This window comes from Homalodisca vitripennis, chromosome X (assembly GCF_021130785.1).
Source record: "Homalodisca vitripennis isolate AUS2020 chromosome X, UT_GWSS_2.1, whole genome shotgun sequence".
NCBI lineage: Eukaryota > Metazoa > Arthropoda > Insecta > Hemiptera > Cicadellidae > Homalodisca > Homalodisca vitripennis.
The window spans coordinates 104,377,501-104,392,381 of record NC_060215.1 but is presented as its reverse complement, the minus strand read 5'-3'; the positions used below and the strand labels follow the sequence as shown (position 1 = coordinate 104,392,381).

The following is a 14,881-nucleotide window of genomic DNA, read 5'->3' as shown; positions in this document are numbered from 1 at the left end:
GGAATGTGTAAAAAAACAGCATCATTTGTTCTTGTTACGTGTGGTTAAAACTTAAAAGCATTATTTTTACCAATTAAATATTTATTGAATTGACTAAGCAGACAACTGATCATTTTGCATAAAATTAAAACAAATAAAGTGATAAAAACATATATTAGAATGTTATCCCTAGGTACCATGTAACACGTAACCTACGTTATACATCATAACTGTAATTGATCCTATTCTGAGATCTAAATAGATAATAGTCTAGGAATGTAATGCTTGTAAACCTCAATTTAACACAGTTTATTGATTGGCTATAATTTAGAATAAAGGAGTGTTATCGTTCTTAAACTCACTGGGTAGACTTCGTTTCCGCAAAAAACTGATTGCTATTTCAGTTACGATTCTCGAAAAATGGAATGTTACCCTGTCACATCCTACAGATTCATCATTTGGAATGTTAATTAATTAATTACTCTTCTTAAGTTAGGAAGTCATATTTATACTCAGGTTAAGCTTGTGTTGCTTCATTTTTAGAACTTATGTTATAGAAAACGACATAAAGTTAGTAACTCTGGGATGTTAGCCTGCAGATTTCTCTAATTGCTATCTGAAACCACATAATTTCAACTTTGAAAAACTTATTATTGCCTGCACTATCCTTCAGATTCATTGAATTATCATGGAGTAATCAAGTTAGAACCTAAATTGCATTTTCCCTATTTTATCACACGTTTATACTTGATTATTCCATTTGGCCTTCTTGTGCCTGCCTTAAAACTAGCCAAATAATTTCATCTTGGATTTCATTACTGTAGAATTTTGGTTAGAGACAAGTAAGTGTTGAATGAATTCACTTTTCATTTAAAGTTAATCTCAGCAAACACCACAGAACTAATGTAAGAACAAACGTCAAAATCAAAACTTGTAGTTTACATAGTAAAATTTAATTTCTCATAATGGTGTTGTGTTAATATTTTTTCCAAAACTTAAGTTACTTTCTAAATGGTCCTCATATCCTGGAATAAACCCTCGAAAACATCTCTTCCATAATCCTAACATAAGAACCAACTCCATACGAACCGTACACCAAAAAAACATATTTTTTGTTTTATTTGTATTATATTGTGTGGTCTTGTTATGTATTCAGTTTATATGACGAGTTCAAATATTGATCTCATGGAAATGTTACCAATGGGTGTGTTGTTGTTGTGTGCTTTTGCATCTCACCTATTCAATTTACATACACACCAACGTAAATTGGTAAACAATGGTATCAATATGGTCATTTAAAATTATGAAAGTATTAAAGTCTCAATCTAGTCTAAACTAGACTTATTATCTGCCACGATCGAGAGTAAAGTTTAATGATGAAGAGCATATTTTGTACTAAGGAAAGAGTAACACTGTCATAATCTTGGTGAATTTTCAAATTGCTTCAACTTGAGTTACCAATTCTTTGATTATCAAAAAATGCTATACATTACTACTGTTTAACATGATGCAACATAGTGAAGTAAGAAAGTTCAATGATGGCTCTGTACGGTATTTAATACTCAGTTGGCACAAAATTCCAATTGCTACAAATGATACAAGTGCATATTGAAGCACTAAGTAACAATATATCCTTCGTTTATTTATGTACAGCAACATTTGTAGCAACAAGTAGTCAGTAATAAATAGTTTGTATATTTCTCAACCTATGTTTTTGAACAAGGGTCTGTTTTGGCTGAAACATTGAGTTGATTTTATCCCAACAGCAATTGCCAAGAACACAGTGCCAGGGGTAAAGGGGAAATTATCATGTGTGCTGATGTTCCCTAAACACTTCTCAGAGGCTGCCAAGTTGAAAATGAAGATAGCCGCGAAGGCCGCATACTGGAATGTGTTACAGATTATCCACGAACCTAGCGCTGTGATCCTTGGATACAATCTTCTCTCAGGAAAGAAGCCACTGCCTTCACAGTATGTAACATCAACTAAATAAACAATTTTAAAATTAAATTCAAAAAGTAAACTTTTTACATTTTGTTTTGTTAGATTGAAGTTTATTTCACTTTCATTATGATTTTTCCAGTAGAGATTTACTGAACAAGATCATAAATATTATTTAATTTACAATCTTATTTTATCAAACATATTAAGTTTAGAATATGAAGGAACGAGAGGGATCAGCTGTTGCTAAAACTATTCAAAATTTAACATGGCTAAGCCACCACGATGTCCGTGACTCTTGGCTTGACCAGGGGGCTACATCTCTCACAATAGCAAGGTTGCTGTCACTCTTGCCTCGATCTAACAATATAACTTCAATACCTCAGATTCACTTTTGTGCCTTCTGAACAGGTCTAATTCCCAGTAAATCAATCATTCTCAAACTTAATTGCTTACCATTGTCCTCACTAATTGCAACTCCCTTGGTCTACTGTGTTTTTACCCTTTGATGTGTCTTGTGCGAGGTGAATTGTTTCGTGTTGAAGTAAATTCTTTCGTACGAGCGTATACTATTGTTAAGATAAAATAATCGTTTGTGTGAAATATGAAACTCTTTCCTTTCTGGAATTCAATTTTGTTTTGTGCATCCTAGTCCAAGGACTACTTTTATATTTCTTCTCTCCTGAGCTCGTAATAGAGAAGCTCATCTACTGGTGAGCGACTGCATGTGGTACATTCCATTCAATTTCTCTTATATGGTCTTGTTATCTCCTCCTTACCTCATCTCGAGAAATCGCCTGAAGTTGAGACTCTGACAAGTTCTCCAAATATCTTTTTAAATATTTGTTAAATATCAAATATTTTATGTTTTGTAATCCTCCTTTATACACAACACAATTTTATTTTCTGTGTATAAAGTTACTTGGACCTTTTAACACACTTTCTTCTGATAAAAAAAAAAATAGTCAGCATATACAAAGATCAAGCACAAGCAACAAGTTTTTATAATAGGCCAGTGTAGCCTATTTTTACAAAATGGCTAAATCAGCAGATAGCGACTAAATTAAAATAGAATTGATACAGTCACATCATTTACTCATTGCTCTCTCTCGTTATCATTCAGTAAATTGTATTATTCAGTCTTATTTTTTAAATACTTTATGCTTAGGCAAAATTATTTCCTTCTCAAGTACACTTTTTAAAGTGAGATTTCATTAATGATTTTTAATAGTGGATTGATGAGTCGATATACATAGCTCTGTATTGTAAAAATGTTTAATTCAGTAAAATTACTTTAACTAGATCTTCCTTATTAATTTTAACACTTTTCTCAGTTGTTTGCAATAAAAGAGTTTTATTTCAATTTTGGTATGCATATTTTTTATTTGGTACAAACTGATAGATCTCAGAACATTCACAAAGTATTGCACATCCAATTGTTTACATTTAACATATCAGTATAAACACTACCCGCTAGGCATTATAGATAGGAATTACCCCTTCAGGTCTCTAGTTACATTCACTTGTAAATGAAAAAATAACTCAACCTATAGAAGCTAGCTATATCTGTTAAGCTATAGATATGAATTCTGGTAAGTTATAATTGTTGATTTGTGTGAAGGATAGTGTTGGTATACCGAGCAGGTGGACAAACCTGTGACGCTTCTGTCATCGATTTGGCCTATGGTTTAATTACATTACTGGATACAGAACATTCAAAAGCTGTTGGTGGTCGAGTTCTCATCTCTACCCTGACCAAGTATCTAGCCAATGATTTTTACAGGTATGCTTCGTTATTAAATGACTTAATTTAAATAAAATAATCAACTACCGTTTATCCAGGGAAAGAACAGCTATATTGTAAATTGAATATGGTGTCTCAATAATTAAAAATAACTTGCAATAAAGCTCTAGAGAACGATCAAAGAACAAGAAATGAAGACCAAAAGTAAAGAAAGTCACGTTTTTCATGAAAAACTGCTTTCATTTGTAATTTTTCTCCCACCTTTAAATAACTTAATTGTTTATATATATATATATATATATATATATATATATATATATATATATATATATTTATTTATTTATTTATTTATTTATATAGTAAATAGGATTATATTTTACACATTTAGATAAAGTAGGAAATATTTTACTTCAGTCATATAAACTGTAAAGAACATTAATAATATAAATCATAACTATTTGGAGGTAGGATTTAAATGTATAGAACCAGGAATATATGTTCAACATATCCTTAGAAAGTTTACAACTTAATGTTGTATTAAAGGTAGAAAATCCAGATCTTTCAATGTTTAAAATGTATTATTTATTTAAATATTTTGGTTATAAAGTGATAAATGGTTTTCTAAAATGAGATCTGTTCAATTAGTTAATGATGCTTTAAAATTGTAACAACTGATAGCTGTAAATTTTAGGCAAAAATTATTTTCAACCATGCAATCATTTTTGGGATTTCGCAGCGAAAACGTGAAACGTGTGGATTTTCATTTTCTGATAGGTAGTTTATTTACAATATGAGGTTTTACACAATAACGCATGATTACGTTTAAAACTTGTATTTATTTCATTAATGAAAATAAATTATTATTTATTATATAAAACCTTATCTAAGCTATAAAACTGGAAAAATATACATGTTTTGTTGTAGACAAGAAATGTAATCCAACACACCACTTTGCAGTCTTAAGTTATATCAACATATTAATGTTTTTTAATGCATTAACATTATAATAGCACTGATTTCTTAGCTTAACTCCCAATTAGAGCTTAAAATTTGAAACGCACTCAGCTCTTTTTTGTTTTCGTTTTAAATTCATAATATTTGTTTTACTGTGTTTATTTATATACGTGTATACAGTGCCTGAAAACAAATTTTTCCATTAGAATATACGGAATAGACCCCCAGAAAAACCATCGATCAATGACGAAACTGACCTTAGCAGCAGAAGAGTTCCTGCGTCTATTATCCAGTGAAGAAAATGCCACTTTCTTTTTGGAGAGTCTCTGTGAGGGTGTGGACTTCTGCCACGTAATGTCAAGGGCCAGGTTGGAGTCACTGTTGCACCCATTCTTGCCTACATTTGCTGAACCACTGCACACTGTATTGACCAGACTTAAAATGACTCCTGATAGTGTGTCCACGGTAAATATCGTCTTATGTCACATTTTGCTCTTAAGGGGGTTCACGGGTGCCTATACTAACAATGTTAAAATTAGGTAAAAACATGACCCGTTATCTCAGAAACAGTAGTAGGTACAAGCTTGATTTTTTTACTGTATGGAGACTACATCATGTCTAACCTTTCCAAGCACTTTTAATAATATGGCCTTTATAGTTTTTTTTATTACATTTTCTAGATTTTCGTAATTTTTTTTTCTAAAAATTTGTAACAAAAAAAATTTGTACTAGGCTTAATTATTTTTTTTAAATGCTTCAAATTGCTAGTATACAAAGCAGTATAGGTACATAATATAGGCTTAAAATTTCAAGTAAATTGATTATAAGGTTCCTGAGATAATGGGTCATATGTACTTGAAAATTGGGTTTTCGGAAATTCGCAAATAAACACAAAACTATTAATATATGTATATAATTTAATAAATTTCACAATATTACTCCCTTAGAAACATTCCTGCTCCATACTCTGGGTTGTCAGGATCCTCTAGCCTATCCTCCTTCTCTTAACTTGGCACCTCTTCGAGCCTGTCGAGCTTTTTTGGTAACTTCGGTCACCGCTTTTTCTGCCCTCTTAATTCTCAAAGCATCAAGTTTTTTCATTGTTGATATCATATTGGAGCCTGGGACTTATACCTAATTTAGCCAACACTTTACATTTTCCAATGTTTCCCTCATTGAACGAGATCACAGCATCCTGAACACCTAAAGTGAGAGTATCTAATCCTACAAAAACTGTCTTAGGAATCCTATTCCAAACGACACTATTAAAAGACTCGTTAGGATTCTGAGTAAGTCCATGTAAACATTTCTTCAATAAATCTGGAGATGACAGATCCCTAAAGATTGGTTTTTACAGCATCAAGAACTGGCTTTGGAAGTGAGTGTTTATGCAAATACTTTTCCTTGGTGACCTGAGAACGGTTGTATTTGCACCAGGACTTGATACCTTTGGGGGCAAAGACCGTGATGTGGATCCTCATCTGTTGAGAGCTTGTGAAAGAAAATGGCCCATATGTCCTGCCTCATGTTTTCAAGATTTCCTTTGTTTCTTCTTATAGCCTCCCCATAGTAATTTTGAAGGGTATCTATTTCTATTTTGGAAAGTCTACCCTTACCATATAACAATTTATTGTCCTCAAGTCGAACGCCTTTTCATAGTTTTTTGTCAGAACCTCGCAATCGTGTACCTAAGCGCTTCTGAACATGAGCAACACATTCCCACTTAGATATGATCACATCTTCACCATATGGTTTAGATTCAAGAACACTCATGAAGCCTTTACTATCGCCATCACCCAAGTAAGTGATGTAACGCACTCCTCGATCTTCCACCGATCGTTCAAATATTTTTTTTTACTCCTGCAACTATTCCATGCTGCCACTGGATCCTACAAAGTTTTTTTTACAGTCATGGGCCTTGTTCTTATTTTTCTTGCAGGCAAAGCAGAACTTTGTTAGTATTTCTACATCAATAATTTTTCCAGTATCTATGCTACTAGCACTTATGACTCCATTCAATGACGTATGTCCTCTTCTTTGCCAACTCCCATCACAAGCTATGGCCAAATCTGTGCATCCATTGTTTTCTTGAACGGCTTCTGAAGCTGCTAACTTCATACTGTCTTGACTAACCTGTATTATTTTGCTGGTAATATATATTTATATATTGGAATAAATTCTGTAACAGGTTTCAGGTAAATTCAAAACACCGCATAACATTCGACCTGCGGTTACCCCCTTTTCCTACTACAAACGCAATCCATAAGCCATTCTGGTGTTGATCTCATATGGTTTTAATGGGCTAGGCCTATTAGAAGTCATAAAAGAAGTAGTGAACAAACATGTTTTTACATTTCACAAGTAGTTTGCAAGCTAGACCATTTCTCTTTGTAACATCTTCTTCGATAACAATGCTTTCGGTGGAATCACAGTTTTTACATTTTACAAAAGAACTAATTGCTACAGATAAAATATTTACACTTACAATTATATTTCCATCATTGCCAGTATTTATATAGTTGTCATAGTTTTCCTAACCCAGGTGACAGTTTCTTTGTTGAAGCACTAGTACTTGTAGTAGGGATAGACTTACTGGAATTAGGAGTATTAGACCTAAGCGTTTGATGTAGTTGGTTGTAGGCGTACACTAGTCAAATCAATATTTTGAACAGTTTTCTTAGTATATTGATTACCCCTAAACTTAACCTTTTTAAATACACCTTTGGATTTAGTCATTATTTTATCACAAAAACCAGCACAGTATAATTCTAATGAACTAAAAGAAAAATATGTCACTAACTTTCAATATGTGCACAATATTGTAGCAGAACTGACTAATATAATAAAAGCACAACATAAACAAACTACAGCTGTCTGCTGAACATATGGCTGCACATTTTTGCCTTATAGCCTACATAGAGTAAGGTAAAAACACAACACTAAACAATGATGTACTGTAACTGATATTTTGGTGCACAAATCGGAACAAAATGTTGTGTAGCAACTTGTTTAAAAAATCATAGAAAAAAAAGTATAATAGGTATATACATGAGTGTTTTTTTTATTTATTAAGGAAGAAACAAATAATGTTTTTAAAACACTAATAATCCAAAAAAAATCAAAATTTTAAATTTTTCAACCCGTGAACCCCCTTAAGTATTTATCAAAGGAATACTTAATATCTGATTTCCACTACTATATTTTTCCTTAGTGTTATCAAATGATGTTGAAACTTTGTCTGTAAAGAATATTTCTTTTTTGAGGCGTTATTTTTACACAGCTTATTTTAAATTATAAGTCACAAATAAATTGCATAACTTAACCTTTACTGTTTTATGAGCAGTAATGTAATTGTATGACTGGTCAAATTTAAGAGCAGCGTGCATTGTTTCCATATGTACTGCAGGATCCAGACTGAATCAGTCAGTGAAATACGTTTTGAGAACAGCCTATGACGGAGAAGGTAAAAGCATGTACAATAGTCAGACATTTGCCATCAAACATAAAAAATAGTATCACTATGTTACGAATATAGTCTGATTTTTTCAAGTAGGTCTTAATTGACGGGAGTAATTCTTGAGTGCAGCAAAACAGTTCCTGATTGAAAGATACAGATTTGGAGTCATAAGCATTTTTGTAACAGCTATAGGAGGCTCCTCACATTTACTGTTGTCCTTAAAGTAGTCTTAGTAGAAGTGTTAACATCACAGAACCACTACTATCTTTATGTACCACAAATGTTCATAGTATCCAGTCACTTCTAAGACACACTTAATGTGAAAGATAATATACGTAAGACATTTAATGATACTTCATAAGATCATCAACCATAATAGCCAAATCTCATACGTCACAATCACCTGACAGAATGCAAATCATTCAATTATTTTAAAATGAATCACAAAATAAACGAACATACTTCTAACTCTTTCCCATGTCCATGTGTCGGCAAGCTGATAAGCGTGCCTCTGTTAAGACAGTAAACCATCTACGATTTAACTTCTTAACTACGTAATGTGTTTAATCAGCAATATTTTAGCACCATGATTTTTTAAATTTATAGTTTGTCTTCGTCATTAAGAAAATATAACTTTTTCAGCTTTTACTGTGTGGAGGACTATTAAAAATTCCTAGACTGAGGAAATTCATCTCAGACATATTCAAAGAGTCCTGCGTCAATATTGTGTATCTACCTAAAGGTGTGAACTATGATGAGATAATGGCATGTGGAGCTGCAAGGCAAGGAGGATACAATGTTCTATTCAAACGTCAGAATCATGGTGTTGCGGGTTCCAGCAACAAGGTGGTTCATTCAAGTCTTCCAAGTGAAGTACCTATTCCAATTTTGAGCTCTTCTCTCACCATTTGGGTAAATACAAAAATGTTTACAGTTAAAATAATAATATGTATAATTAGTTATTGTTATATTTGTATTACTTTGATTCAGGTACATTTGGTATAAATTTGCCTATTCAATCAACGTCATGATGGAATTTTTTTGCATTTTTCAGTTAATTGCCCCCAGAACCCAAAACCATCTTAATCCAAATATGTGTGTGTGTGTGTGTGTGTGTGTGTGTGTGTGTGTGTGTGTGTGTGTGTGTGTGTGTGTGTGTGTGTGTGTGTGTGTGTGTGTGTGTGTGTGTGTGTGTGTGTGTGTGTGTGTGTGTGTGTGTGTGTGTGTGTGTGTGTGTGTGTGTGTGTGTGTGTGTGTGTGTGTGTGTGTGTGTGTGTGTGTGTGTGTGTGTGTGTGTGTGTGTGTGTGTGTGTGTGTGTGTTGTGTGTGTGTGTGTGTGTGTGTGTGTGTGTGTGTGTGTGTGTGTGTGTGTGTGTGTGTGTGTGTGTGTGTGTGTGTGTGTGTGTGTGTGTGTGTGTGTGTGTGTGTGTGTGTGTGTGTGTGTGTGTGTGTGTGTGTGTGTGTGTGTGTGTGTGTGTGTGTGTGTGTGTGTGTGTGTGTGTGTGTGTGTGTGTGTGTGTGTGTGTGTGTGTGTGTGTGTGTGTGTGTGTGTGTGTGTGTGTGTGTGTGTGTGTGTGTGTGTGCGTGTGTGTGTGTGTGTGTGTGTGTGTGGTGTGTGTGTGTGTGTGTGTGTGTGTGTGTGTGTGTGTGTGTGTGTGTGTGTGTGTGTGTGTGTGTGTGTGTGTGTGTGTGTGTGTTGTGTGTGTGTGTGTGTGTGTGTGTGTGTGTGTGTGTGTGTGTGTGTGTGTGTGTGTGTGTGGTGTGTGTGTGTGTGTGTGTGTGTGTGTGTGTGTGTGTGTGTGTGTGTGTGTGTGTGTGTGTGTGTGTGTGTGTGTGTGTGTGTGTGTGTGTGTGTGTGTGTGTGTGTGTGTGTGTGTGTGTGTGTGTGTGTGTGTGTGTGTGTGTGTGTACAACTAGGAAGTTAAATTACTGTAATGCTCTGAATTGATTCGACACTTGTAAGAGAATATTTATTGCAATTTTAATTCCAATAAACAAAACTGTTGACTTACACATAATAAATTGTTGTACACCTAATTAAATTATTTTTAACGTGGTGGCATTTTAAAAATTATTTGGCCTACAAGGTTCAAGTAACTGATATAATAATCGGCATTTTCATGCAAAATTGAGATTTATATATCTTGTATATATACATTAAAACTTAAGACTTATGTGTTGTTATCCCAAGTCCTTTTTGTGATGTTTGTATTTCAGACTGTTTTACATAAAGAAAAGTTCCACTGGCAAATGATAAATTTGTAAAATTTATATATATATATATATATATATATATATATATATATATATATATATATTATTCCTAGGTATAACCTAAAATTGCAATAAATAAATAAGACAAATTATACTACTGTTAGGTTACTGTATAAAAAGTTTTAAAATAACTGCTGGCAGCACAATACAGATATTGCCAATAGAGCAGACGAAGGCAATTATAGTTCAGTGCCACGCCTTGTAAGTGAAATGCCTTGTACTGAAGGGATGATGAGTGATTTTAAAATACAATTACAGAGGTTTGCCATTGTTTTGAGAATTTTATGTGCTTATTCACAAGTAACAATGGTTAATTTTATATTCTTGTTAACCCTTTTAGTAATTGTATACACTGCAAGACATCTGTAGTACCTCATATATGCATAAGGTATGTTGCAATTGAGAACTGTAACACTCCGTACAAAAATATATTACTGTCACAATATTTCTAGGGTGATGTTGAAAGCCATAATTATATTTTTTTTTTCAAAATAAAAATTGCAATTGCAAAAGTATTATCCCAGAAAAGTGCCAAGATTGAGCCTCCAAATTTTCTATGAAAATCCTAAATTTGGTGTTGTTACTAAATTTATGTATAAATATACTCAAAATTTCAGTTATAAATTATTAATTTTACATATAATTTTGCATTGGCAGAGTTAAATTATGTATCTCATTTTATAAAGAGGTACTGAAATATACGTATATTAAGGGTCTGGAAACAATAATGATACATTAGAAATTATATCTTTTATCACCTTTACAGAAATGTAACCACTAATAAAGAATTTTAATATAAATGGACAAATATTATTTAGTTTGTGGATTCATCTATTCCTTTTAATGAGTCTGTAAAAAATAATAATTGGTTTAATTAAGGAATTTGTAATGATGGCATATAGCAAGGTTGTAATTTTTTTAAACCTTATTTTCATATGTGGAAACAGTTTAATTTAGTTACATAAACATAACAGGGAACCAGAAAACTATCCTTGGAATAATAAGAGGAATTTAAAGACTTAAAAATAGAGAAAGACCTACTAGTATTTAGGTCTACCAAGAACCGATGTATTGCCTGTGGTGTCTCATTTATTGCAGCATCTATATGCGCTTTGCTAATTAATAAAATTCCTAAACAAATTTTGAAAACTAGCTATTTATTTTAGAAAAACCTCAAATATTTCAATGATGTAAAGTTTCTTAAATTTATTCTAAATCAAGATATAATCATGTAAAATCCTTCCAAATTTTGTTACAAATTAAAATTGTTCCTGATATCCTATTCTGAATTTCACAACAGCAAACCTATACCCTTGTTGAAATGTTTTGTACTAATATTTACTTGACATTCATTATGTATACTGCAGTGCACGGAATAGATAATAAATGCTATTATGGTCACAGGTAGAAGGAGCTGTATCTGAGAGCATCGAGTTGATGTCGGGCCATCCCCTGCCATTTCAGAGAACCTTGGTACTGACCTCCTGTGACGAGTTAGTCACCATTACCGCAATCCAAATGGAATGTGACCAAATTATGCTCAGAGGACAGGTAATTCCATATAAGGAAGCTCATCAATAACACTATTCCTTATACCTTCCACTACATTTCACTTCTAAGGAGGAATTATATATTTATAAGTGTTTTGTTAAACAAAGTAGCTAATTTTGTTAGTTTTTTAGGTGTACTAATTTCATAAGCCAGACAAATGTGCAAGAACTTTACACTATCAACTATGGTTTATTAATGTGAAAAGTCACTCATTTCTTACTTGAAACTCATTTTACTTGTGAATGGAAGCATGTCTCTGCGTTTTGTATTTGATCTCGTACTGAGTTTAACCACTGATGTTTACCCTGGGTCTGGTAATAAATGTTAAGAATAAAGAATGTTTATTGATTTTAAAAAATAACAGAAAACAATGCAATTTGACTTTTTCTATCATATTTTTGCTTTACGTATCAGTACTGCATAGTTTATTGGTATAAAACGTCACATTTAAAATGGTCAAATATATAATAAAATATATAAAAGTAAATAAATAGTAACGAATTAAAACTATATAACAACAATACAAAATTAATGAATGAATTAAAATAACTCATTCATGAACTATAAAAATACCTTTATTATAATAGTAATAAAAGGAAAATAATTCCTGTTCTTAAATCAGGGGGTTTACATTCAACTGATAACTACTGTCCTATTTCAATTACTGCTTTATTTTTAAACTTCTAGAGGCTACACTATGTATAAAAATAATTAATTGTATAGGGAAAGAATGATAATATTAATTAAAAGCAACACAGTTTCATGAACAGTTAATCAACAAATACAGTATATTTTATTAATACTATACATTCCTTACATGAAAAGTAAGCTAATTAATAAAAGGGTTATATAAATCATACAGTCTTGCTGAGGAAACTTGAACTTGTCCATTCATACTTAACTGAAAGAAAACAGGTAACTCAATATAAAGTTCAACACATCAGTTTGAAGACGCACTTTGATGGCAGAGCTCCACAGGGCTTAATATGAGTTCCAATCTTATTTCTATTATACATTAAGGATTTACCAAGGCATTTGCAAGTTCGTAATTTATTATTCAACCCAAAAAGATTATTGTTATCCCTTTATGAATTTAAGAAACCAGTAATATTCTATAACACTCATATTATCAAAAGTAAAAACTTACAAACTTCTAAGGGGTTTAAACAGTGCATCATTAGAATTTAAACGAAAATCCATTAATAAAATAAAAAAAAATGCAATATATGCTCTATCAGAAGTGTAATTTTATATTTATTTTTCCAATGTGTATTGAAATGTTTCATTCTGTATTGGGATTAATGGTTTAAGCACAAAGTATATGGATAAAACAGAAAAAAAACCTATTCAAATAAAGTTAAAGAATTTTAAAATACTGAGAGTTTGTGGCATATATATATATATATATATGTAATACAAATACGTGTGTGTATATATATATATATATATATATATATATATATATATATATATATATATATACATATTTGTATTACACTAAAAGAAGAAATTAGTATTAATATAAGAAACACATTTCTGAGAAAAATACTTGAAAAATAAAAGCCCACGATCACAAAGCAAATCTAGTACTCTTAAAATAAACCTCAATTAGTTTGGCTCTTTGTTCTATAAGATGTGTTCCACTTCCCCTTGATTCATACATTTATTTTTAGTTTTGTTACATTTAAATTATTATTAAATTCTATGCTAAATTTATATAAAAATAAATTTCTATGTACCAATTAACTCTAATTTATAAACACATTAAGTTCGGAAACAGATACAAACTATAAAGCTAGAAGTGACACCTATTGATTACTGATAGTAAAAAACAGTGGAGCACTATCCAGTAAATGTAATATTATAAAGTATGTATGTATATAGCACTATTCGTTGTATCAATGTACAAAAATATTAAAAACATTTAACTATTGACTATACATCATTGTGATGTAGTAATGTAAGCTGATGGCAGCTCTATACATGTTGCTTGTTGTACAGAGCAGGAATTGGTTGAAAGAACTAATTCTTAGGAATCAACATAAACTGTTTTCAAAATACGGTTTACATTTTAATTATAAAAATATACAATCATAGTCATTTATCAGCCTTAAATCAAATATAATTCAATCAAATCACCATTAACAATCTATGAACTATGTAACATTTTTTAGGATACTATTGGATAATTAACTTATTTCGGAATTACCAGTTGACTATTTCGGCAATAGGTTATGTACTTTGCAATATGAGTTGTACATGTAATAGCGACATCATTTTGACTATTTTTCATGGACATGTTGAGTCACTTTTATGGTATGAGTCATCAAGCAAGAAACAATTTGGTATAGTATTCCCACTTCAGTAATAGCTTCTCAGTACTTTTTAGCAGATGGGGAAGATATAGTCGACTTCAGTAATAGCCTCTCAGTACTATAGAGCAGATGGGGAAGATATAGTCGACTTCAGTAATAGCCTCTCAGTACTATAGAGCAGATGGGGAAGATATAGTCGACTTCAGTAATAGCCTCTCAGTACTATAGAGCAGATGGGGAAGATATAGTCGAGTGTGTCCTCTTTACGATTGTGGAATCATTACTGTGGAGGACCTGGTGGTGTGCAATACATGTGTGCACACGAGGAACATTACATAGCAGTTTATTTTAAAAGCCTTAAGTCAATGGTTATGGTGAAGTGCTTTCTAAAGGGGCCATACTATCTGTGTTTTAAGTTTGCAATAGATTGTTTCCTCAGGTATGATTGACTTAGGAGAACAGGGGTTTTATTTTCAAAGAAAACTGAACGATTTATTTTGCATTTCTTTTATTCTCTTGATATTATAGATTATTTAAATAGTATAATCTGATATAATGTAATATTTGTATAAGTTCAACATGTTTCAGTGTGAATTTATTAATTGTAGTTTATTCAAAAAGTATCATTGTATGTGATCTACTGTATATTATACACAGAACAAACAA

General features: G+C 31.9%; 1 protein-coding gene across 1 annotated transcript in view; it reads left to right on the top strand.

Annotated features, from left to right (window-relative positions):
• Positions 1-14,881, top strand: part of LOC124369542 (heat shock 70 kDa protein 14-like) — a 42,486-nt gene that overhangs the window by 25,449 nt on the left and 2,156 nt on the right. Inside the window, exons 5-9 of the mRNA XM_046827566.1 lie at positions 1,746-1,950; positions 3,542-3,703; positions 4,825-5,083; positions 8,718-8,987; positions 11,754-11,900. Of these exons, the coding sequence (XP_046683522.1) occupies positions 1,746-1,950; positions 3,542-3,703; positions 4,825-5,083; positions 8,718-8,987; positions 11,754-11,900 (1,043 nt within the window). The remainder of the gene's footprint in view (positions 1-1,745; positions 1,951-3,541; positions 3,704-4,824; positions 5,084-8,717; positions 8,988-11,753; positions 11,901-14,881) is intronic.